This window comes from Carassius gibelio, chromosome B19, assembly GCF_023724105.1.
Source record: "Carassius gibelio isolate Cgi1373 ecotype wild population from Czech Republic chromosome B19, carGib1.2-hapl.c, whole genome shotgun sequence".
Classification (NCBI taxonomy): Eukaryota; Metazoa; Chordata; class Actinopteri; order Cypriniformes; family Cyprinidae; genus Carassius; species Carassius gibelio.
In genome coordinates, this window is record NC_068414.1 from 13985722 (window position 1) to 14011990 (window position 26269).

Here is a 26269-nt window from a genome sequence, read left to right on the forward strand (position 1 = left end):
TAGTGTGGCTGAGTTTAATATATCAACAAAACTTTCAAGTGGAGACCTGTCAAAAACTCCCTTATTGTTAAACAGAACAGTGATGCAACATCATAACCCAAGATGTATTAGTTTATATCCACATAGCATGACAAAACACAAGTTTGAAAGTGCTAACCAGACTGGGTAGGGCAGGCATATAAATGACATCAAAGTGAAACTCGAGCCTCAAACACTGAATACATAACTATAAAGGAAACATTCACTATTGGGTAATGTTACAATACTACACGAAAATAACTCAAACATTTGTGTCGACATTTAATGTAGTGAAAATAAGATTGAACCCCTGATGTCTCAAGGACAATTTTACAGACGTCCTTGCTTTGTTTTTGTGTGTTGATCGTCCTTGTTGTTAATGGGAGGGCCAGAGAGCTCTCAGATTTCTTCAAAAAGATCTTAATTTGTGTTCTGAAGGTGATAGAAGGTCTTATGGGTTTGGAACGACATGAGGGTGAGTTATTAATTACAGAATCTTTGGTTGCACTTTATTTTACAGTACGTGTACTAACATGTACTTATAGTGCACTTATCTAAGAAAGTTCTGGTAATACAAGGTAACTACATGGGGAAGGGTTAGGTTTAGGGGTAGGTTCAGGGTTAGTACCTAGTTATTACATAGTAATTGTAATTACTATAATAAGTACATAGTATGTACATGAGGAACAGGACTGTAAAATAAAGTGCTACCGAATTTTTATTTTAACTTTAATGACTTCATATTAACAGTAACTTATCCAAAAACATAATTTGTAGCAACGCTATATACAAGAATTTACAAATATAATAACATTTCTGTAACAGTAAAACAAGCTAAATAGCATTGATTTTTAAAGTACCACTGCATTAGTTGTTTCACTTTCCTTTGTTTTAACTGTTGATGAGGTGTTTGTTGTGTAGAAGGTAGCAGCATGTCGGCCCATCCTCTTGTTAAAGGTGTGTGCAGAAGCACTGTCGGCCTGAACATCCACAGCAGGCTCCACTCCATCCGTTACATCATATGTTGCTTTTCCCGAATCTGCAGGCCGCCACAGTTTGGGGTGAAAACAGCAATAGTAGAGAACTTTTAGCGACAGACCCAAGACATAACAAAGTGGGATGGAGATTATCAGACTGAAGGCATACGACTGGGTCATCTCTGCATCTCGGTACAACCACCATGTGGTCAACAGGATGCTAGTGTCTGTGATTATAAATATGTGGTAGATCAGACTCCTGTCCCTGGTGTCTCCTTCAGCCACGTTAAACCAGCTGAAGTACCAGATGAGCCCAATAGTGGCCCGGTAGAGCCGTTCCCCAGCTGGACTGTCCATGAAATTGGTGCCCTGCCTCCAGGCCCATAACACCAAGATGGGCCACAGAAGCAGGAAGTGAGCAGCGATGAAGCAGGGCAACACAGAGGCAAAGAGAGCAACCGAAGCCACACGGGGGCCAATCAGAAAGAGGTTCCAGAAGAAGTAGACCACAGATGACAACCAACCTTGATTGTCCTTGTCGGGTAGAAATGAACGAAGTGACCGGTGATAATCCACCACCATCCAGGCTACAGAGGTAGTGGAGGCGCCCACACTCACATCTGTAGAACAGAAACAATTCAGTTTCTTTTTCCTTTCATTTACATCAACGGTTCTCTAATGTTGAGTCATAGATTGCAGGCAATGTGAATAACATTAACAGAAATTAACCTGATCACCCAGCTCTTTATATAAAGTTAGATATATTGACAACATACATACATATTCTCATGCAAGGGTACAACTGCTTGAATGCTTGTATCATTGCAATGACATTATTATTATTATTATAACCATATTATTATATGTAAACTATATTATCCCCCAGCTCTAATCGGTAAAATGTGACTAAAAGGCATGAAGATATTAAAATATTATAAATATGAACAATTTTCTAACAGAAAATTTTACAGTTTAACTACTAAAATGACAAACTGAAATAAATATAAATTAGCTACATAAGAAGCTAAAAATAAATATTTAAAAATTTTATTTCCTAAAAATGTATAAATACTCTTACTGTATAAATACAAAAATAGTAGTATAGAAACATAAATATGCTCATTAACCTTTAAAAGCTTGAATGCAAGTTTACTTTAAAAATAAATATACATATATTTTGTGGTCAGTCTAATCTAAAGGCCTGCGCAATGTTAAATTGGGGAGATTAATTGGGGACTTTTTGTTAAAGGGCGTGTCCATCCATGGTGCCATGACAAAATGTTCAATCTTCCCCAAACTTCACATGTTCGATAGTTCTGGCCTGAACACATCTGAAGGGCAATATTCAATTATAATGATAGCGCGACCTGCTGGCAACAGGAAGATTGGCACATATATGGAATAAACTTTGATATGACCAATATTTGTATTGATACTTTTTAAAAAAAAAAATACTAATATGCAGTGATATTAAAATAATCTGCTAAACTCCTTACGGTTTTAGTTTTTTTAAGAATTTTAAAGATGCTTTATTCTTTACTGTGACACTAGGACAAGTGTCACTTAGACATTTTGCTCTCCGACCCCATCTATATCAGCTAGATTGGAACGGTATTTGATTTCCAATGTAAACTCTTAAATCTGTTAATGTCCATGTAAGTGGGTCAGATAACCACATATTACTGCATTTCCTGTGAGTCAATATTCTCACATCAGACTGTTCAGAACAAAACTTAATTTAAACAGAGGAAATGCTTCTACCACAAACTCAAGAGGAAATTAAGCATAATATGGAGCAAGTTTTTTTTTTTTTTTTTTTTTACAACAGTTTTAAGTACATTATGTTATTAACAAACAATGGATGAGCTGACTGGATGTCATATATTTTATAGTGAAGTGGTTATAAGAATCATGAGAGTAGAAGTGGTGTTGCTACCCACATTGGACCAGTCTTGCGTGATCGCTTCGCAGTATGATGTACATCATGAGGGTGAGCTGTGGAGCGCTCTCACAGAACGTCTCAATGAGCCGCAGCATGCTGAGGTCATGAGTCATATAAACTGCATACTCAGACCCACAACCCTTTCGCCTCCACACACGAAAACCCTGCCAGATAGCTGTTATGTGCCTGTGAAAAGAAAGAAACAGAAGATATGATTTAAATATGAATATTCACAACAGCAGTTTGAACCAAGAGAGTACCATGGTACTCCAGGCTTATGTTTTTTATTTATTATTATTTGTACATTACAAAAGGAACATAATGGGTTTGAAACATAACAATAGTATTTTTTTTTCTAAAGTATCCAGCTGTCTATGACAGCTCGGTCTTCAAGCCATGCTGGAGAACAAAGAAAGAAAAAAAAACAGCCTGAGTACAAGGGGACTGAGTACAATCAGCGATTTTGGAAATAAACCATCCACAGCGATGAGAGCATGCTCTTCTTTAGCCAACAAGTAGAACATCTTTTACATGCTCTTCGAGGCAAACGGCTCTGGCTTTACCAAAAGTCTGTCAACACGGAGGAAGGAAACAGCTGCGTTAGTGACAAACGCATGATCACCATATCAGAGGACGAGGTTTGTACATCAGGAAAGCCACCAGCCCAGACAGATTCCTGGTCGTGTACAGTACTGAGATCATGCACTGATCAGCTGGCTGGCTTGTTTACATCCAGAGTCTTTTCCTCAAGTCAGTTAAAAAAAAAATCTATCACTGTTCCTGTGCCAAAAACAACAAGCTATTTTGCTTAAATGACTATTTAGGCACTCACATTTTTAATTGTGAAGGTCTTTTAGAGACTTATCAAAAACGCCATCTGCTCCTCCATCCCTAACAACATTGATCCACTCCAGTTCAGCTAATGCCCCAAGGTGCAGGAGGCTAAATCCCATATTCTGCATGCCACTCTCAGTAACGGGAATTATTTGAGGCTGATGTTTATAGACTATAGCTCAGCCTTCAACGCTACAGTCTCCCACAGACTGGACTCAAAGCTCGGGAATTTTGGCCTGTGTGACAAGCTTCTGGACTTTATTTAATGTAGACCTCCAGTATTAGGATTGTCAAAAGTAATGACTTTGGTACCTGTCGGTGCTGAAATGTACAAAACGTGACGATATAAAAATTTACATTATAATAAAACATTAACTTTGTTATATGCGACTCAATCTCAATGTGCATTCAGACGAAGCAGAATTAACTACACAGAGTTATAGTTCACTGAAAAACTACACAAAACAGCTTTTATAATCACAAATCAATTTCTTAGAATTCATGACCATGCGACTAAATTGGTCTGCAATTATGAAAGCAGTTTTGCGTAGCTTGTCAGTGAATGGCTCTGTGTAGTAAATGCTGCTTCATCTGAAAGCACTGCCAGTATGAGTCGCTTCTAACAATGTAAATATGCTTTATTATAATGCAAATGCCGATAAACCATATATTGTCTCAGTTGTGTGTTAGTCACACAGAACCGTTTCACAACAATCTGCGCATGAAAATCGCATTCGATTAATCGTAGAGCCCTATTGGTTACAATGATCTTTGCTTCATGCTCTTCACCGAGCGCTCTGTGAAGAACATGAAACAATGATCATTGTAGCCAATCACAGTCACATCTGTTGACCATGTGAACACAATGCATGGCCAATCAGCTGTGTTTAAGAATCTGCTCAATAGCGCTCAAAATTACCATGGGAAATGCTGGTATTGTCACATTTTTTTACATTTCAGTACTGACTGGTATCAAAGTCGGTACATTTGACAACCCTAGGTAGTGAGGGGGATCCAAACCACCTCGATCACCCTGAGCACAGGACTTTGTGGCCTCTCGGAGCTCCACTATGATCATCAAGTTTGGGGATGATACAGTGGTGATGGGCCCTTGATGAGGTGGAGACATTGATATCATGTTGCCAATCAAACTGTCTCTCTCTGAATATCAGCAAAAGCAAGAAGCTGGTTGTGGATTTCAGGAGGTGGCATCAGCTGAACTTACAGCCCACTCATTATTGGTGGGACCCCAGTGAGCAGATTGAACAGTAGGGTTGGGCGATATAGGGAAAAAATATATCATATCACAATTTCTGTTTTTGAAATATCATCATGATTCATGATTTTATCACTATTCTTTGTCATGCTGGTTTTACTATTTTGCAAGCTGTCTGAGCATTACAGCCAAACTAATTTCCCTTTTATAAAGACAAAGCCTTTCAAAATAACAAAAAAAAAAGAAAAAGAACGGCAGGTATTTAGGCCAATTTTTTTTCTTATTTTTTAATAACAAAGATAAAAGAATGACAAAGATACACTTTACAACTACACATACAAATAAAACAAACAGTGCTTTATTTTCAGGTGTATTTAGCAGAAGTATTCAAGAAATTGAATGAACAATAAAAACAAAGTATTACAAAAAATACTATTGTGACGAGTGGGGCGAGGCCAGTGGAGTGATTGGAGATGAGCGACACCTGCTCGACCCACCGGTCTCAAGTCCCACGGAGGAGATGGAAAGATATAAAACTGGAGCGACGACAGTGAAGGAGGAGAGAAGCCTGGTCCTCTCTCCTCCTTCACTGTCATCGCTCCGGTTTTTATATCATTCCATATCCATCCCATCGACTTCCATTGTATTTTTTTTTTCCATTTAATGGATGAACTGAAACTGTTTGGTGGTCAACATTCTTCAAAATATGTTTTCAGATGAGTAAATAACAGATTTGTGTCACATGTTTTAAATTAAACATATTAGTGTTACATAAATGGAGCAACATACATTAGGAAATAAGGGGAACTGTCAACATAACTGGTCACTTCTTCTTAGCGTTTACATTGCGTGCCCAGCCACTGAACAACATCTTGTTCAGCCAGGTGTAAAGCCTCGAGTCCGCCGTTGAAGTCAACGGACACTCATTGACAATGTGCTACATGGTTTCAGGTACCCCACAGCTGCAGTTGGGATTAGTTGCTTGGCCCCAGCAAACAAAGTTGGCTGCACAATGACCTAGTCCTGTCCGAAACCGGATCAGATTTGACCAGTGTCGTCAAGGAAGGTCGAAGCCAGGAGGACAGACCGATGGACCAGCTATGATGCAGTGGTTGACAACATCAGATGCTGCATATGAATATAGGGCCATTCAGTTGACATAATATTGTCATCAAAACATTTGTGGTTAGTAGATCTAAGTATTTGCATTTTAAGGATGCGAATTTAAGGAATGTTTCAATAAATAAATAAATAAACTTTTAATCAAATGAGAGAAAATCAGCTCACTACCTAGGCTATATAAGTCACTTTGCACAGGCTGGTGCACACCGTTATCAGTCAGTAGATAAATGATAGCATGACTATTACATAAGAGGAAAGTGACGATTCAGCGAAAAAAAAAGGTTTAAACTGAGCCTTTAAATAAATATAAACAAACATAAAATACTTAACTTGATTTATTTTAAAATGCATATGTTATTTTTAAAAATCTTATTTGAAATGTTTTCATCTGAAACCCGCTCTTTTTTTTAATAGGTGGGTAAATAAATATTTTGTAACACTCTCGTGAAGTAACCCCAGTCTCTCACCTGATGAAGAAGCCCAGCTGACACACATGCAGGAAAAGCAACAATTTTACTCTTTTCGCTCCACTGAACAAAACTAGGTTCCCGGCGGACGCTTGAGACTCAAAGTCCTTCAAACCGCGATCATACTGCAGCCAAAACCAGCTGAAGAGCTGAACGACGACAGAGGATATGAGCATGAAGCCCACAAAGACCCCGCACCACACGAACTCTCCATGCGTGTAGAACTCCTTCGCCACACACAGATCCGAGCCCACGTCAAACAGAAACGTGCACACGCCGATGAGCGTGAATACAAAATCCAGCAAGGAATACTTGGGTAACGTCTCACAGTTCATCGTGGCATGAGCTTCAGAGCCGAAGCAGCGGACTGAAGTTCAGCCACAACACGCATGTGGCCGCGTACCGTTAGCGCGCGCACGGTTGCGATTAAAGTACATAAAATTCCAGAAACGGTCTATGTTTACTTAACTGTTGATTCATGTAAACGAGAAATCCACGAGGAAACACGTCTCTTCGGACTCAGAGCCATTTCCACAGCAGTAGACATGATTTTCTAGCAGGAAAGTCACAAACTTCCAGCGGTAGTTTGTCCAACTTAAGTCACGCCCGCATGACGTCACACACTGCGACTGACGTGGAAATAATTTAATTACCACATTGAAATAAATTTACATACAAATAGATTCACTGTTTTTGCAAGGAATTGGCTACATTTACAATTGTTTGGAATTAGTTATGTCAATTTCATGTCAACATACTTTTAGTCAGAAATTGCGAAATATTTCTGTTGAAAATGCAAAATACATAGGCCTACTATAAATACTATAAAAATGATCCAGTCGACCAAAAAACACAAATTATTGGAGTCTGTAATCTGTATGTAGTTATTTTAAGCACGTATGCTGCAAAAGTGCTTAAGAGTCGTTTTAAAAGTTTTAATGATATGCATATTTGTTTCTGACCAGTAGAGAGCAGTGTTGTACTGTAGTAGACCTTCATAACTGACCTCTGTTACAACAAACATATTAGTTTAGATTAGATTAGATTCAACTTTATTGTCATTATGCAGAGTACAAATACAGAGCTAATGAAATGCAGTAAGCATCTAACCAGAAGTGCAAGAATATAGTGTTTTATATACACAAAAGTGCAGAGTAAGTAAGGCTATGATATACAGAATATACAGTGGAGTTGCTATATATAATATTGATCAGAGTATATACAGAATATAAATATGAATGCCATGTAGGGATTGTATGTACATTATGAACAGAGCAATGAAGGATTATATATACATTATGAATAGTAGGAACGTGAGAACAGTGATAATAAATACAGTTGGATGAGTGTGCAAAAGTATTGTTGAACAATGTATTATTTGCAAAATAACAGTAGTGCAATTATATTTTTTGTAGAAATGGTTTACTGTGCATGTACAGTAACAACTTTAGACAGTTTATAGTGTGCAGTCAAAATATGAATAGTGCAAATAATGTATGTAAAGTAATGTGACCAGTGCAGTAAAAGGTTGCAGGTTAGATTGGTGGTGTGGAGTTCAGGAGTGTCACAGCCTCAGGAAAGAAGCTCTTCCTGAGCCTAATAGTGCGAGAGCGTAGGCTCCTGTAATGCCTGCCGGATGGAAGGAGGGAGGGTGAGAGGCATCCTCATCCTTGATGATGTTTCTTGCTCTGCCCAGACAGCGCTTGTGATAAATGTTCTCGATGGAAGTTAACTGGGTGCCGGTGATCCGTTGAGCAGTTTTCACCACGCGCTGGAGTGCTTTCAGCGTTCAGATGCAAAGCAATTGCTGTACCATACTGAGATGCAGTTTGTGAGTATGCTCTCAATGGTACAGCGGTAGAATTCAGCAAGGATCCTGGGACTGAGAATAAGTAAAGGGACTGCTGTGCCTTTTTGACCAGGGTGGAGGTGTTTAGGGACCAGGTGAGGTCATCTGAGATGTGGATGTCAAGGAACTTGAAACTCGACACATGCTCCACTACAGCTCCGTTGATGTAGATGGGTGTGTGTGCATGATTTCTAGTCCGCCTGAAGTCCACAATGATCTCCTTTGTCTTCTGGGTGTTTAGTTCCAGGTTGTTGATGGCACACCACATAGCCAGTTGCTGCACCTCATCCCTGAAGGCTGACTCATCAACATCCTTGATCAGACCTACCACCGTGGTGTCATCTGCAAATTTGATTATGTTGTTGGAGCCATAAACAGGAACACAGTCATGGGTGAATAGGGAGTACAGGAGAGGGCTAAGTACGCAGCCTTGTGGCACTCCAGTGTTCAGGGTGATGATGGAGGAGGAGAGGTTATCTAACTGAGGTCTGTTAGTCAGAAAATCTAGAATCCAGTTGCAGAAGGGAGTGCTGATTCCAATCTGGCTGAGCTTGGAGATCAGCTTGGAGGGGATTACTGTATTAAATGCAGAACTGAAATCTATGAACAGCAATCTCACATGTGTGTTTTGACTGTCCAGGTGGGTGAGGGCAGAGTGAAGTGCCTTTGAGATGGCGTCTTCTGTAGACCTATTGTAGCGTTAGGCAAATTGGAATGGGTCTAATGTAGCAGGGTGTTCTTCAATCCTTTGTTTATGTTGAGTTTGGCCTGGCAGATACTCTTCCTCAGGTTAGCTCTGGCTGAGCTGTAAGCCTCCCAGTCTCCAGACCTGAAGGCTGCAGATCAAAAGTTTGGACACAGCTTCACATTCAAAGAGTTTTCTTTATTTTCACGAGTTCACATCTACGCATATTAATTCAGTAAGGTTATGCGTATTTGGCGTGCTGTCCGGGTGGAGGGCTCCGAGCTCGAGATGTGGCCCGAACCCAGAGTACTCCCCCCGGTTGTGGTAAGAGTAGATGGATCTATAGTGAGGAGAATGGGGTGGAGGAGGGATGCTGAAAACTGTCAATGAACAGAGGTAGGTTGTGCTGTTATTTATGCCTTGTCATGAGTTGGTTACTGATTGGTCTCCACTTGTGTTAATCAGGTTAATGAACTGCGACTGCTTCTCCCGAACTTTGTTATAAAACTACATTTCAAGAGTTTACATCTACGTATATTAATTCAGTAAGGTTATGCATATTTGGCGTGCTGTCCGGGTGGAGGGCTCCGAGCTCGGGATGTGGCCCGAACCCAGAGTACTCCCCACAAAACAAGAGAGGAAAAGGACAGCCGCCGGACTCAGGACTCATCTCGAACCCCCCAAAACGCAGAGATTTGGCGGGCTGACTTTTTTTTTTTTTTTTTGTGGTCATGGTCCAGGAGATTTCACGTTGCCTCTGGCAGAAGTGGAGGAGCAGGCAGGTCCTATTGGTTGATAGATGAGGAAGAAGCGGTTATGATGTCGGGAAGACAGTTTCTACCATCTGCCTGTGAGATGTAATGATTTATTGACTAGATGCGTAATGTGTCCGCTGGGAGGCTGAGGCTCGCTGGACAGATATGGGAAACGAATTATGTCCCTGCGTCCGCTGGAAGACTGGGCTTGCTGGACGAAGAACAGGAAGAGATGGATGCATACTTAGTCCGCTGAGAGACTAGTGCTCGCTGGACAGGCAGAGGAAAAATAGGTATTTACGGTGTCCGCTGGGAGACTGAGGCCCACTGGACAGGTAGAAGGAATTAGATATTTACTGCATCAGCTGAGAGACTAGTGCTCGCTGGATGGACGGGGAAACCAATGGATATTTCTGCGTCCGCTGGGAGACTAGTGCTCGCTGGATGGACAAACAGAGGAAAAATAGATGTTATTGAGTCCGCTGTGAGACTAGTGCTCGCTGGACTGATAGAGGAGACAAATAGGTCTTTTCTGCATCCGCTGGGAGGCTGAGGCTCGCTGGACAGACAGAGGAAAGAAAAATAATAATGAAAAATAGATATTTACTGTGTCCGCTGGGAGACTAGTGCTTGCTGGACTGATGGAGAAGACAAATGGGTATTTCTGCGTCCGCTGGGAGACTGAGGCTCGCTGGACAGACAGAGGGAAGAAAAATAATAATGAAAAAATAGATATTTACTGCGTCCGCTGAGAGACTAGTGCTTGCTGGATGGACAGGGGAAACGAATAAATATTTACTGCGTCCGCTGAGAGGCTCGTGCTCGCTGGACGGACAGTGGAAACTAATAAATATTTACTGCGTCCGCTGATAGGCTCGTGCTCACTGGACATGCGAGGGAAAACAGAGCAGATTTTTTTTTTTTTTTTTGCGTGGTTTACTCGATGAGGGTTTGGTGGGCTTTTTTGATGTGGAATCAGTTGGTTCTTATGTAGCTTTGGAAGGCATCTGAGGACCACCTTCCTAGAGCTTGGATCTGCTGCTGGGAGAGACCTTTTTGAGCTGCTGAGGTTGCTGCCCCAATGCGGAAAGAGTGGCTTGAGAAGTTTTTTGCTGGGATTCCTGAGTGTTGGAGGACGGATTTGAGATGTTTCTGAAACCAGAAGCGGGTGACTGGTTTGTTGGATTCGTCTATGAATAGGGGGATCGAGATGGGATTTAGCTTGGGAAGTTCTCCACTGGAGGTATGCCAGAACGGATTGGAATGGTTGGATGGGTGATGAGAGTTTGAAAATGTAAATGAAAAGGCCTTTTTTGGTTTGATCTGTCTTACTTTGTTTAATCAAATATGATATGGTTTCGTTGTCTATGACTGATAAGTCTGAGATGGTGGGGTGGGTTTTAGGATCGAATTTGTAGGTGATGGCGAGTTCTGAGCATCTAAGGAAACCGAAAAAGGCTAAAATGAACATGGCTTCTAATGTGCGGGCGATATGGAGAGACAGGTAGCCGGTGCGGAGGGTGTAAATGCATTGGGTGAGGATATCTGATGTTATGGGTTGTCTGGTGTCGGGACGGTTTGGCTGGGATCGTTGAATTCCTTTGATTAAGAGGGGAGTTTGTGAATTATTTATCTCAGGTGAGGGGGCGACGTATATCAGTTTGTGGAAAAATTTAATGCCACTCAGATACCCTTTGATAGAGTCGACTTGCAGGCTCTTGATGCTGTTAATGTAGGATATGAATGAAGTGATTGTGAGGAGAGAAAATCTGGGAATGGTAAATTATAGGATACGTGGAATGTTTTAAAACATCTCCATGCGTTCACGTAGGTTTGGAGGGTTCTGGGGGAAACTGCTTGGAGGATTGTGTCGAGTGATGTGTCGAGGAGGGGTTTTAGCGGATGTGTTACGGGAATATCAGTTCTGAATATCGAGGAACGGGCGTTGGGAAATTGTCCGCCCCTGGAGCCAGCGTCCTGAATTTCTGAAACAGAAAGCGAGAGAGAGAGTCAGCGATTTGATTTTCTGAGCCCGGAACGTGTTTGGCGACTAAGATGAATTGGTAACACGCTGAGATCCAGGTGAGGTGTCTTAAAAGAGGCATTTAGCCTGTGAATGAGAGCGGCCTTTATTAATGCAATGCACTGTTGCCTCATTGTCGCAATGCACCAGAATGCTGCTAGTGGTCCATTCTTTTCCCCACAGAAAGGCTGCTACTACTATGGGGTAGATCTCAAATAATGCGTAGGACAGAGGTATGTCCTGTAATTGTGGTGGCCAAGGAGAAGCGAACCAGCGACCTTGGTAAAATCCTCCGAAACCAACCGAGGGGGCGGCGTCTGAGAACAATATCGACTGGGGACGAAACGAGGTGGCGGTAGAAAAGAGATAGGCTGTTCCATTGGTTTAGGAATGTTAACCATAACTTGAGAATCCAATTTAATCCAGAGGAACTGGATTTGGCCGGACCCATCGTTTTCTCTTGAGCAATAGGAATTCAGAGTTCGGAAAAGACTTTTTGGGCTATAAGGAAATGTGCGGCTGGTATGGCTTCGGGGGGCGAAATTATTAAAAAATCGTCTAGCAGGTGAATGAGGTGGGGAATGGCGTAATTATTCGACAAGATCCACGTCTGACAACACGTCTGTGGACTCATACATAAATCGGCAGGGCGGCGTGCGCTCCAGAGCTCTATTCAAACAGGTAGTGAGTCTCCTGTTGTTGGCGGACCGACACTTTCCCTCCATAAGAGCAGCGCACATCCCCGGTATTCTGAACCGTGGAGTAAACATGCTTACGAGGAATGGATTCCTCAAGGATATGGAGGCTTCATCCAGGATCAGATCTAATGATCTGGGGTCGATTCATGGAGGGCGGAAGTGGATTTGTTTGCCACGAGCGAGAACACGCACTGTAAGACGTTCTCCTCGCTATCTCCCCACTGCCGGGAGGGGCTCTGACAGCGCGTTGGCCAGAAGCCAGGCTTTACGCGTTCCCTCCGGTGAAGATTCTGCCTGTGTTGTGCAAAATCAGGGAGGAGAGAGCGTCAGTTATACTCGTGGCCCCGAACTGGCCGAATCAGCCCTGGTTCGCGGACCTGAGAGAGTTAGTGATAGCTTGGCCATGGCGAATCCCCCTCAGGAAGGATCTGCTGTCTCAGGTGAACGGCAAGATATGGCACCCCAGCCCTGAGCTGTGGAACCTCCATGTGTGGCCGCTGCGGTGACCCTAAACGAACAGGACGCTCTGCACTCACGAGTGCTGAGCATGCTTAAGGAGCCAAGTGCACCCTCTACAAGATGCCTCTACGCTCTGAAGTGGGGAGTTTTCACAAAATGGTACGAGGACATTTATATTGACCCAGGGACCTGTTCTGTGGTGGATGTTTTGCACTTTCTACAGCACAGTATGGATAGCGGGAGTTTGCCATCCACGATGAAGGTGTATGTGACAGCTATTGCTGCTTTTCATTCCCCGGTTGACAGGCAAACGATCGGTAAGAACGCTCTGGTAATCAGTTTTCTCAGGGGAGCAAGGAGATTGTGTCCTTCATGGCAACCCTCCGTGTCACCGTGGGATTTAGCTCTAGTTTTGAGGGCTCTATCTCTTATCACCGTTCGAGCCCTTAGCTTCGATTGCAGTTAAGGAGCTTCCCTGAAGACTGTTCCAAAGTCACTCAATAGACCGTTTGGAGCACAGGTTGTTTCCTTGCCCGCCTTATCTGCTGAGCCGTAAGCCTCACGTGACGCTGATGCTCAGAGCACCAGGACCCTGTTAGGGTTTTACGGATGTATATGGATTTCTCGGCCGCCTTTCGTCAGTCGCACCAGCTGTTTGTGTGCTTGGTGGATGTAATAAGGGACGTGCTGTTTCTAAACATAGACTTTCTCACTGGATTCAAGATTTCAGCGAAAGTGGAGAAGGGAGGGGTTCATATATACATCTTAGCTGATGCAATTATCCCAGCACTTACATATATTGTTGCTCTTTGGTTGGTTTTGATTGCTTCTGTTGTCCTCATTTATAAGTCACTTTGGATAAAAGCGTCTGTTTAATGCCCTAAATGTAATGTAAATACTGCCTTCTGCCTCAATATATTCCTAATTTGCTTATTGCTTATTAATAAATAAGCAATAAGCAAATTGTTAGGCATTTATTAGTAGTAAGGTAAGAGCCATAATAAAATGCATGCCAGTAAAGACTTAAGGCTGGTTCACACGGCAGGATAATTAGACCGATTTTAGCCCCGATTCACCCCTTCCGACAATTTTAGGATGCTCCGATTATCGTAAAATAATCTGATCAAATATTCCTGCCGTGTGTGGTGTGTTAAGACTGCTCTCCTCTGCTCGGAAGAATGTCGGGACCGCTCCGATCTCAAATCGGGGATATCCAACATGTTGGATTTATTTGGCCCGATTTCTTCTCGTGTGTGGTGTCCCCCGAGGACAAACAATCACGCAGCCTGTGGACTGTGGGTGTAGCCAATCAGAAAGCGAGGTGACGAGGCAGTGATAGTACCGGGAAACAAAATCAAAACAGCCGGCGTATATAATATAACAAATACAAATAAAGTCGATGGGCATAACTACATCCACAACTGCAGTCCACCAGAGTACAAACGAATATATGAACGTTTATTTCAACGGTTATTAATCTGTGTAGTACGTAACAACATTTCTATGAGATAAAACAACAACTTATCTCCATATTATGATATAGCAAGTATAGTCCATGCTCGCGTTGTCTCCACCTCTTTGACCATCGCCTTTTCTTGTTTTTCTTATGTTTTTTCCCGTTAAAAACAAAGCACAAACTATGACCACTGCATCCTCTTCGTCCGCCATGATTGTTTACTCTAAAGTCACGTTTGATCTCGAGGGATTTTGCGAGATTTCCAGTCTGACCTGGGAATGCTCGGGAGTCAAATCGGTTCGTGTGTGATGTGTTGATTTTGCCGTGTGGCTGCACACCACACACGGAACGACCAAAACTGTTAGATCCGTGATTTTTTATCGCTGTGTGTGGGGTCTCTCATATTTGGAAAATCGGCCGACAATTTTAAAATCGTCCCGTGTGAACCAGGCCTTAGTTAATATTGAGAATTGATCCCTAAACTAATAATAATAAAAAAAAAAGTTTGGTTTTTCTTTTTGAATCTGTCCATATCCCATGCCCCATTAGTGTTTATATTGCCAGAAGTAGGCTGAAATGTTTTTTCCCATGATTTTCATCATGTTAATGGTGGATGCTCTGTGCGTTTTTTTAGTCCTCTGCTTTTTGACTCTAGGTCTTTTTATTTCAGTAGGTGAGGCCAGTGGGTGGGAAAGTATGCCATTGTATTAGCGCATGTGATATCCTTTCAACAATGGACAAAAAAGTATTTTTAAAAAGGCATTGTAATGGTCACCTTGTGGTTTCTCTGATCTGAAGACAGTGTGTGAAGCCCCGAGTCACCTGACATGCGACTCTTAAAGAGGCTAAAATAAATGTTTTGCTTTACCATAACTAGAGTAAGTGACTTCTTTCTGTGTGATTTTTAAAGCCTGCATGAAATTAAAATTCACACCATTTCTTCACACCATTGCATGAGAGTAACACCACAAATTAACTTTTGCTGCTCTGGAGTTTCAGTTCCTCTGTTATTAAATGTTTTTAAATCATGTCTCTAAAGCAGGTCACAGTGTGCTGCAGATTCTTAAGAAACCCCTCAAATTCTTACTAGAGCTACAGGACTGACAACAACCAGTGATGAGGAGCCATACTTCATCTTTAATAATAACATAAGGGTAACATGTAAACAGCATGTTTAATATGAACAAAAGTTAAGCAATCTGGGGCTTAACTTTCAAAAAAGCAAACATCTCAATAATGGTAAGCCACATATGTAGGAATAGTTGAATAGTATGAATTTGTTTTTTGTTTTTTTGTTGCAAAAAACAGTTTTTAGGAAGCAACTACAAATTATTACAAGTATAGGCCTAAACAGGTATTACTTCTAGATCAAGAGTGTTCAGTCCTGAAGACTTGAGCTGTAAAGAAACTTAATAAAAATAAATAAAACCCTGTGAACAAAGTGTGTGCTGTTCTTAGGCATGAGATCTCTTCTCACAGATCCATTGATAAGCACCATTGCAATCAACATCGAGCCACCCTATTAATTCAGGGTTCTTTTTTAAATAAGTCACAGCACAATTCTCTTGTCCTCCTCCATTTGGCTCTGTTATATGTCCACTGGATGCCCAGAACCTGCAACAGCAGATCAGCATTAGATGTTTAGTGCTGCTTTCTGCGTGATATGGTACTGACTGTGAGAATCACATAATTATCAGTTCAGTGATTTCTCACCCAGAAGTCATGTTGGTGCCATCAACCCATTTCCATCTGCCCTCTTCCTCGGCGTCAGTCACACCAATCCAGAATTCTCCTTTATCAGTAATATTTGTAACAAAATCCTACATAGATTAAGCAATTACATGTTTACATCATGAACCCACAATGGGGTTTGTGGGTCTTTTCATTCATTTTGGTTCCTGTTTTTTCTCTCTCATTTATTTTAAATCAATTTTCTCTGGTTTCCCTTCCCTTGGCTCTAGCGCCAGCTGATCCCATTTAGCAATCTATGCTGTGGCTGTCTGATGCACCTGTTCCCCTTATCTCGTTAATCAACCTATTTATTCTGTTTGATTTCAGTACTCTTTGTTAGTGTGTTCTGTGATATTTAGCGTTTTCAGCTTCGATTCCGTTCTGTCTCGCCTCTCTGTCTAAGCGCTAGATTGTTTGTCTGCCCAGTTGGTGTGATGTGTTTGGCCCTCAAAGCTTCTTGATCTGTTCTTCTGTGGCTGCCCGCCATTCTCAGCCCTGTCTACACCTTGCTTGACCACCCGCCTGCTCAACTATTCTCCTGTCTCCCTGATCGCTTACATGTACGATGTGCAGTTGAAAGATAAGGACTGGGCCAATTTTCCTGAGCTGAGTTTTTGTTTTTTTTTTGGAAAAAACTTATGTTAATAAAACTGACTTTTTCAGCCTCATCCACTCTTGGGTCCTTATCTGCCCTGACACTGACATCACAGACACACAGTATCTCTCACTCACTTGTTCCTCTCTGTTGTTTATGATGATCAGATCTGCTCCTCTTTCTGTACAGTCTCTTCTGCTCTCAGCCCAGCTCTTCTTCGTTGAGGACATGAAGTATAAGCTGATAGTAGGGTGTACCCAACTATCTGTAAACACAACCAGTTCAGCTCATTATTCCCACCAAGAGTACAGTGAATAATGACACTTGTTTTTAGTAATAGCATATTGCTTATTTGCAGTTCAAAGATCACCTGTTTCATTGATAATCTTTTGCAGGTTATTCCTCTCTCGATTGAACTGGTCTCTTTCTTTAGTCAGGATGTCATTGTTGATTACTAATCCATTCCTTTCATTTGTCATGTTTATGTTCTTGGTTAGAAGCAGGTCACTCTGTTCTGTGAGGTTGTTAATCTTGGTTAGTAGCTTGTGTGTCTCTTCTGTGCAGGTTGTGTTCTTTGTATGGATGTAGACACACAGCACTATGACCGCAGTCAACAGAAGAACACACAGCAGCAACAAACACACTGCAGCTGTTCTGAAACTTCTAATCTGTACTGAATCACTTCCTGAAAGTGAAAGGTATAAAGATAAATGTTTCTTAATTTCTACACCCACTAAAATTAAAGTTTGCATGTATTTTACCTTTGTGTTGAGGTGTATGGTTTGCCTTGGTTCCTCTGTCCATATCCCATGTTCTGTCAGTGATCACATTGCCGTAAATACTCTCAGACATTTTTGAGTAGATTTCCTTCAGTCGTATAAATGATGGAAGCAGTGCGTTTTTAATGTGTGGACTTCTTAAGACTCTACTCTTAGCAGATGAGCTGAAATTTGACAAAGTGTAGCAGTGTGTTATATCCTGTCTGCTTATATAAGAAGAATAGATCGTCACATGATTTGGTTTTGCTTTGTTTCACACATTGTTCCGGGCATCATCAGCATATTTATAGTTACAGAAGAACAGAAACTATCTGAAGTCAATGTGTTAGGTTCAAAATCAGATGGCAAGCAAAATGTAACAAAGCTACAAGAAATGTTTAGCCCTTGCTGGATTTAACCATGTTTAGAATAAGTTGAAAGTATTATCTGGCTTTTGAATGAAAACTTACTGAAATGTGAGCTCATAGCATCTCATCACACACTGCTGCTGTTCAGAAGCTAGTTCATGAGCAAATTCCTCATGATACATGGAGGTAAATTAGTTTTCATGCAGTTTTTTCTCATATTAAATCAGCACTGACAGGTTGGTTATTGTCTTAAAAGTTCAATACTAGCATGAGAGGAACACAAACTCACTGTAGCTGCTCTGGAGCTTCACTTTCTCATTTACTCTGTCTATTTAATCACATCAGACCTTTCTCTACATTGTATTTTACTCCCTGATGCTACTCATTTTCACTGGTTTTGAGATCAAATTCAGTGTGTATAGTGATTCTACAGGAAGAAAACCTGACTCTTACTGTATATTCCTGACACTGACCAGTGTGGAGTGACAATAATTCAACAATAAGTAAAAAATGTCAAGAATTTATGACATAACATCAGAGTACTAACATGTAAAAAATGTATATACAGTATATAAATATATATATATCCCTTTATGACCCCCATGTACCCATCCTCTGATGGCTACTTCCAGCAGGAAAATACACCATGTCACAAAGCTCGAATCACTTCAAATTGGTTTCTTGAACATGACAATGAGTGCACTGTAATAAAATGGCCCCCACAGTCACCAGATCTCAACCCAATAGAGCATCTTTGGGATGTTGTGGAATGGGAGCTTCGTGCCCTGAATGTGTATCCCACAAATCTCCTTCAACTGCAAGATGCTATCCTATCAATATGGGCCAACATTTCTAAAGAATGCTTTCAGCACCTTGTTGAATCAATGCCACGTAGAATTAAGGCAGTTCTGTGTTAAGCAGTGTACTGTGTTAAACTGAGACTTGTTATAGCACTTATATATCATTGCACTTTTTGCTGTTTTTGATTGCTTCCACTGTCCTAATTTGTAAGTCCCTTTGGATAAAAGCGTAGGCTAAATGAATAAATGTTATATATATATATATATTTATTTATTATTTTTATTTATTTATTTGTTTATTTTATTTTATTTTTTTTACATTTCTAGCTGGATGAATAACCTTCAGCTTAACCTTACAAAGACAGAACTCCTGGTGATTCCAGTTAACCTATTGCTTCATCACAACTTCTCTATACAGCTGGGTTCATCAACCATTACTTCTTCGAGGACAGCCAGAAACCTAGAAGTTGTGATATATATATATATATATATATATATTAGGGGTGTAACGGTTCACAAAATTCATGGTTCGGTTCGATACAATACACTGATGTCACGGTTCGTTTGGGTTCGGTACGTTTTAGATACAGCAAAATGTAAAAACATTTCAACTTTTCAGAATGCCGCAAGCGCACCGCGGGTCATGTGACAATAACTAACCAATCAGCTTCATCCTTTCCCCTAACAATGTTGAAAGCTCAGCCAAGATGAAGGAACAGCTGATCATAGTTGTATATGGATTGCAATTTTGAAATAAATTTAGTAGCAGAGCTACTGCAAGTGATTTTTAGAGCTGCAAATCCATTTATCCTTTGCTGAAATTTCCGCGTCTCATGGAGAGAGCACGTCATTGTTGCTTAGCAAAGGCAGACGCCTCATGAGCGCTTCTGCCCGAGCGCTTTGGAAAGGAGGAAAAAGACGCGCCTAGCGTTTTCCACACGTTTTAGGCACGATATGTGAACGGCCCCTAAGGCGCTCGCTCACTCAGCATGCGCTGAAGGCTCGTTGCAAAATGTCTAATGCATTTAACAGACCAGAAATAGAAGGGTTAGTCACCTTTGACCTTCCAGAATCAGGGCTAGTCACCGTTGACCTTCCAGAGTCAGGGCTAGTTACCATGGAATTTCCAGAGTCAGGGCTAGTTACCATGGAATTTCCAGAGTCAAGGCTAGTCACCGTTGACCTTTCAGAGTCAAGTCAAGTCACTGGTGATCTTCAAGGACAGAGTCAAGTCACCATTGATCTTCATGAACAAAGGCAAGTCACCATTGATCTTCATGAACAAGGAAACACCATGGGAGTACCAGAGTCTCGTCACTTCTCTGTGGATCTACCAGAGCCTCTCCATGTATCTGATGAACTACCAGAGTCTCTCCTCGCTTCTGCGGAACTTCCAGAGCCTCATCACGTCTCAGTTGAACTCTCTGAGCACCCGACTGATCCTGCTGTGGCCACGGAGGCTACCCTTAACCTGTTCAGGTTTTTTGTTTCAGACTTGCCCAATCAGATGTATTCTCCTGTTTATTCGGCCACATGGAGGTGGTGGTCTTCTGTTCCGCCCTGGGGGGCGTCTGGTTCGGACGCACGGATGTGGTGGTCTTCTGCTCCGCCCTGGGGGGCGTCGGGTTTGGCCGCACGGATGTGGTGGTCTTCTGCTCCGCCCTGGGGGGGCGTCTGCTTTGGGCGCACGGATGTGGTGGTCTTCTGCTCTGCCCTGGTGGGCGTCACATGATGTCCTTCTTGGACTAGTTTTTTTTTCTGTCTGTCTTCCTCCTATGGACCTGATCCTCCACCGTTTCACCTCCCTCCTGGTCTGTTTGTGTCTTTGGTTATCCCTTGGGTCAGGTGGTGCATCAGGCAGCTGCTCCGTGGAGGAGGGGGTAATGTCACGCTGTCTAGTCTCTGTTTCCTGGGGTGTCCACTAGTGTGCTCACTTCCCCTTAGGCACTTCACTGTAGGCACTAGATTTCCTCTAGTCTTGTCCTGTCATTACAGTAATTGCACTCCGGTTAATTGCACCAGTTGCAGGCACTCTATTGTCATTAGCCTCCCTATAAATTCCAGTCTTTTCCTGATGTTTGTATGGAGTCCTTTTCGTTCGTATGTTCAGCCTTCTTGTCTTCCGAGATTCCTTCTTGTCCTCCGAGTTCACGTTCCTTTTCCTTTCCTGTTCCCTCTTTTGTTTATTTGTTCATTTGTTTTTGGACTGATTTTTGGTTTTGACCGTTGGAGTGTTGTTTGACCACGATTTGGATTTTCCCTTAAATAAATACCTGTCACTCTCCCTGTGTCTCTCTGGGCAACGATCGTCACAATTTATTACACAATTTATTAATCTTTGTTAATGTTAATAAAAATCGAGTTATTCAATGTTCATGTTAATAGTACATTAATGTTTACAAACACAACTTGTGATTTTAACAATGCATTAGTAAATGCTGAAAATTAACATGAACTTAGATTAATAAATGCTTTGGAAATATTGTTCATTATTAGTTATGTTATTTATATATGTTAACTAATGAACCTTATTGAAGAATGACCACAGATGAGGCATTAAGTGCATGGCACTGTGACCAACTTAACATTTTACAGAGTTTAATGTAGCAATGTGGTCGCTCAGTTTTTCAAGATCCGTTTTACATGCAGGAAGGCCCACCAGGAGAGCATTACAATAGTCCAGTCTGGAGAGAACAAGAGCTTGGAAAATAAGTTGGTTTGCTTGCTCTGACAGGAAGGGTCTAATCTTCCTAATGTTGTATAAGGCAAATCTGCAGGACCGGGTCGTTGTAGCAATGTGGTCTGTGAAGCTTAACTGATGATCCATCGCAACTGCTAGGTCTCTGGAAGGAGTTATTGTTGATGAACCCAGCTGTATAGAGAAGTTGTGATGAAGCAATAGGTTAGCTGGAATCACCAGGGCCCGTATTCATAAAGATTCTAAGAATCCTCTCAGAAAACTCTTAATTTAGCTTAAAAACTTAAATATATATATATAATTATCATTTTTATTTATTTATTTGTTTATTTTTATTTTTATTTTTACATTTCTAGCTGGATGAATAACCTTCAGCTTAACCTTACAAAGACAGAACTCCACTGCCCATATCCATAAAGAATCTTAGTGACAAAAAAATCTCCTAGTGACAAAATTCTAAGAAAATTCTTAGAAATGTGGGCGTTTACTCTTAAAATTAAAGAAAAAATCCTAGTAAAGAAAAAAGTAATTCAGAAAGCATCTTAACCCTTAAAAGAGGTCTTAAAGTCAAACTTGTTAGCAGCACAGATGAGGACTTTTAAGAGGCTTAAGAGTTTCTTTAGCAGAGGAGAAAATGGCAGAAAGACGAAGAGTTAGAAGAAATGTGTTACAGACAATGAATGACAGTGAGTTAATAAGACGCTATAGATTAGATTGTGCAGGGATCATGTTTGTGACTGATTTTATTAGACGTGCTAATCTCCGACACAGCGCAGAATGCCAGAAATTAAAGTAATCACTACATTACGATATTTGGCAACTGGGAAAATGCAACAATGCAATAGTGATGATTTGGGTCTGTTAAAACGTTCTGTAAGCAGAGTGATCAACAAACAATTACAGCACTTTCAGATCATCTTATTGTATCGCGGTTCATTTCGTTTCCACTGGACATTCCCACCTTGTAGGCTCAAAAAACTGCATTTATGAATATAGCAGGCTTATAGGTGCGCACAAGCAGGGGGAATGAACCGTTAATAGTTTGTGCTACACGCTCCCATGTCTGCTTCTTGTCCCTTGCTGTGACACCCGGCCCAAATTTTCCTTTAAGAATGGCCTTGTGTTCATCCACTAACTGGGCTAACGATAAACACTGTTCCTCTGTCCAGTTTGTCTTTCTCGCCCTTCTTGGTTTTGATTCCATGTTTGATACATTAAAACCAACATTCAAACTGCCACTTAAATAGGACAGCAATCACTGTAATTGGAAAGTGTGGAACAATTTTTATCATTCTAAGCCAATCAAATACCTTATAGGAAATTACAAGCATGGTAAATAAAAAAGGATTTATATACACACATATAATGTGTGTGTGTGTGTGCGTGTGTGTGTGTGTGTAAAGGAGGGAACGGTCATATAGGAAAAATTACGTATGTAAATTCAAAGTGAGAATTCTTTTTTTCCTTCTTGGACAGCCAACCAATCACAGTCTTCAAAATATTGTGTCATACATAGCAACAGGGTCAACCCCGGCTCCTCACTAAGATGAAAGTTTTTGTCTTTTCCTTACTCAGATTTGCTCTCAGATCGGTCCCGAATCGCTCTTAAGCTAAGACTCCTGCATAAAAGTTTTTAAGCTAAATTAAGAGTTTTCTGAGAGGATTCTTAGAATCTTTATGAATACGGGCCCTGGTGATTCCAGCTAACCTATTGCTTCATCACAACTTCTCTATACAGCTGGGTTCATCAACCTTCCAGAAACCTAGGAGTTGCGATGGATCATCGGTTAATCTTCACAGATCACATTGCTACAATGACCCGGTCCTTCAGAATTGCCTTATACAATTAGGAAGATTAGACCCTTCCTGTCAGAGCAAGCAACCCAACTTATTTTGCAAGCTCTTGTTCTCTCCAGACTGGACTATTGTAATGCTCGAGAGGGGGTTCAGCGAAAAATCGGCAGCTGTCAGCAGGAAGTGGCTGTCACTGGCAGCAGGAAGTGGCTGCCAATAAAACCGGATGGCAGCTGTCGCTAATACCCGGAAATTGGAGGAGGCTGCCGGCGGCAACAAGACAAATAAATAATTATATACACTTACGATTATGTTTAATACTTTTTTAAATAAGTATAAAGGTCAGTATTGTATATTATTTGATTTAAAATATTGATCAAATATAAACAAAGAAATAAGATCATTTTGCTAAACGTTAATTTCCAGCTGAATGTTTATGCATGTATCATTGTTTGTGTGAAATAAAACAATTTTTATTTATATACGAGAGTGGCACTTACTGGGTGTATGTTGTATATTTATTATAGGCTATATACACAAATGACTGAAAAGAGAGAAGTCTCAGAGACCTTTATTTAAAATCATAATTTGCGGTTATATTTGTAGTATTTCAAGAAACAACTATATATATATATATATATATAGTATAAAGTAGCTGTTAAATTTGTAACTGGGTTAGTAAGTTGTCAAAGTCAGTGCTTTACAATGTAAACCGTATAAAATATATCCAGTAAGCACGCAGACTAAAATATCAATCAGAATCACGAACAACAATCCGGAGGTATTTTCAAGACTCTTAGATCAGAACTGATGAGGTATACAGAGTTACTTCTCCAGCATCTTGCACCAATCACTGTAAAACCCAGGGTGGATGTGCATCTCCCCTCATTTTCCTCTTGCAACATGGTCAAGTCAAGCATCGTTTATTTATATAGTGCTTTTAATAATACAGATCAAAGCAAAGCAACTTTACAGTATTAAATAGTAAAATAGTGTGTCAGTCAATAATGCAGAAGGACATTAGTAAACTCAGTTTGTAGTCAGTTTATCATTCAATTCAGTGATGTCATCCTTCAGCTTGGTTCAGTTTAAATAGTATCTGTGGAATCATTTGCAATCATGTCAGTGATATCGCTGTAAATGAAGTGACCACAACGAAGCAAGCCAGAGGCGACAAGGAACCAAAACTCCACCGGTGACAAAATGGAGAAAAAAACAAGGTCTTTACAGGGGATCTGTATCTGGGGCTCTAGTTGTCCTGGTCTCCGCTGTCTTTCAGGGCTGTAGAGGTCCTTTCTAGGTGCGATCCACCATCTGGTCTGGATACGTACTCGATCCGCGTGACTGCAGTGACCTTCGAATAAGAAAGAAACAGATTAATATAAATTGAAGATGTTAATATCTATACGATGTTTGATAGGGAGCCAGTACAGGGTTTACAGAACTGGGCTAATCCGGTCATACTTCCTGATTCTAGGAAGAACTCTAGCTGCTGCATTTTACTATTCATAAGAAAATGGTGACATTAATACCTAAATTGCTTTATTAACAGTAGACATGCATGCACAGCCATATTAATGATTATTCCCATTGCATCTTGTCATGTACAGAGCAGTGGTTACATTTTCATGCATAATTTGCACACCTGGTAAGCAGTTGTTGTAAACCTCTTCGCAGTGTCTACAGGGTGTACATTGTTGAATTCCTGACATGGCTTAGACTTGTTCTCCATTTTGTTCCACCTGTATATTGAGATGAGGAGCATGAAAACAGCATTATTACAAAAGATAAACATTCAGACATGGCAACTGAGAAATGTAATGTTATGGCACCTTTTTAAACCTCTAATCAAATATGTAAAAGAAGATACTCCGTCAAGCCAGCTGGATTGTGCCCTCTTTCGAAAGGAGTCTGTATACAGTACAGCAGACTTCTGAATTTGGAACAAACCAAAGACGGACTTAGTAATGTAGCATCACCCCTCCTCCAGGATCACGTAAAGAAGAATTTTCAACAGGACAGCATCTGGCAACTATAAAAAAAAGGTGTCAGTGCCATGGTTTTGTCTCAAGATGCACATCAGTAATGTGTTTTTTTTCTTTCTAAATGCATGTTTACAAAAGCTACTTCAATGTTCTAAATTTAACTACAGCCTAATCCTGGCTTAATCCAAGCCCTATCTGTGAAACTAGACCTAAAAGTTATAAGGAATTATGAACCGGTCCATTATATTTTGTATAGATAACAATAAAAAATAAAAAAATTGTTTTGCATTCACATGCTTACAACTTCAACTGGTACACAGAACAGTTCTGCACATGCATAGTATTAGAGAAAACACACCTCAATAGTGCAAAAAAACTTATTTTAAGAACTCTTAAGTTAATGTATATCACACAATCTCCTGAAAGACTTAACATGCAAAAATATATGGTTAGTGTTGCAAATGTATCTTCTATCATTCCAGTCAAACAACATTCTTTTATATTATTCAATAGACTGTTAACACGCTAACAAACGTTAATATTTAATGGTACGTCAAACGTAATTTGAAGTTAATGGTAGGCCCCTAACAAGGTACACAAACAACGTTGCTACCACTAATTAGATTTCATTGAACAATTAAACCAAAGTAGACACCAAGTCTACCAAGTCGTTCACCAAGATACCAATTAAAATCAAACTTACAATGCAAAAAAAACATTAATTACTCCGATGACCAATTTCTGAACTTACCGTTTGATGAATCGCAACCATTACTGAAGCGTTTGGGTGCAGTTATATCTGATTGGTTGCGCCCAGGTTGGTCGATACTGATTGGCTCCCACCGAATGGCAGGTCCCGCCTACCATCCGGCTGACAGTTACTGCCTTCCGGCTGTCAGTTACTGCCTTCCGGCTGTCAATGGCAGCCACTTCCTGCTGCCAGCTGCCGATTTTTTATCTGAACCCCTGCTGTAATGCTCTCCTGGTGGGCCTTCCTGCATGTACTGTCAAGCCTCTGCAATGGATCCAGAATGCAGCA

General features: G+C 40.9%; 2 protein-coding genes and 1 long non-coding RNA gene across 6 annotated transcripts in view; all 3 read right to left on the bottom strand.

The window, feature by feature from the left end:
* LOC127978841 (XK-related protein 8) lies at nt 1-7187 on the bottom strand. The gene is made up of 3 exons (XM_052583782.1): nt 6577-7187; nt 2936-3123; nt 1-1615 (listed from the first exon to the last, which is right to left on the bottom strand). Exons 1-3 carry the CDS (start codon nt 6909-6911, stop codon nt 870-872), a joined length of 1269 nt encoding a protein of 422 aa, XP_052439742.1. The 5' UTR covers nt 6912-7187; the 3' UTR covers nt 1-869.
* An 8431-nt stretch (nt 7188-15618) lies between these two features.
* The window catches only part of LOC127978843 (CD209 antigen-like protein E), a 44591-nt gene continuing 33940 nt past the window's right edge, over nt 15619-26269 (bottom strand). Inside the window, exons 1-5 of one of the 3 annotated variants that reach the window (XM_052583784.1) lie at nt 17589-17833; nt 17198-17512; nt 16965-17092; nt 16215-16321; nt 15619-16115 (exon numbers count right to left, since the gene is read on the bottom strand). In XM_052583784.1, coding sequence (XP_052439744.1) covers nt 15956-16115; nt 16215-16321; nt 16965-17092; nt 17198-17512; nt 17589-17679 — 801 coding nt within the window. In that variant the 5' untranslated portion in view covers nt 17680-17833 and the 3' untranslated portion in view covers nt 15619-15955. Of the gene's footprint in view, nt 16116-16214; nt 16322-16964; nt 17093-17197; nt 17513-17588; nt 17834-26269 lie in introns of those variants that run through there. The other 2 variants (XM_052583785.1, XM_052583786.1) reach the window with 2 other exon arrangements.
* Nucleotides 23398-26201, bottom strand: LOC127978846 (uncharacterized). Of its 2 annotated transcripts, XR_008158665.1 has the most exons (4): nt 25982-26201; nt 24891-25277; nt 24474-24599; nt 23398-23508 (listed from the first exon to the last, which is right to left on the bottom strand). It is a non-coding gene; the product is annotated as an uncharacterized LOC127978846 (long non-coding RNA). The 2 variants fall into 2 exon arrangements; XR_008158664.1 differs by lacking the exon at nt 23398-23508 and having other exon boundaries at nt 23821-24599.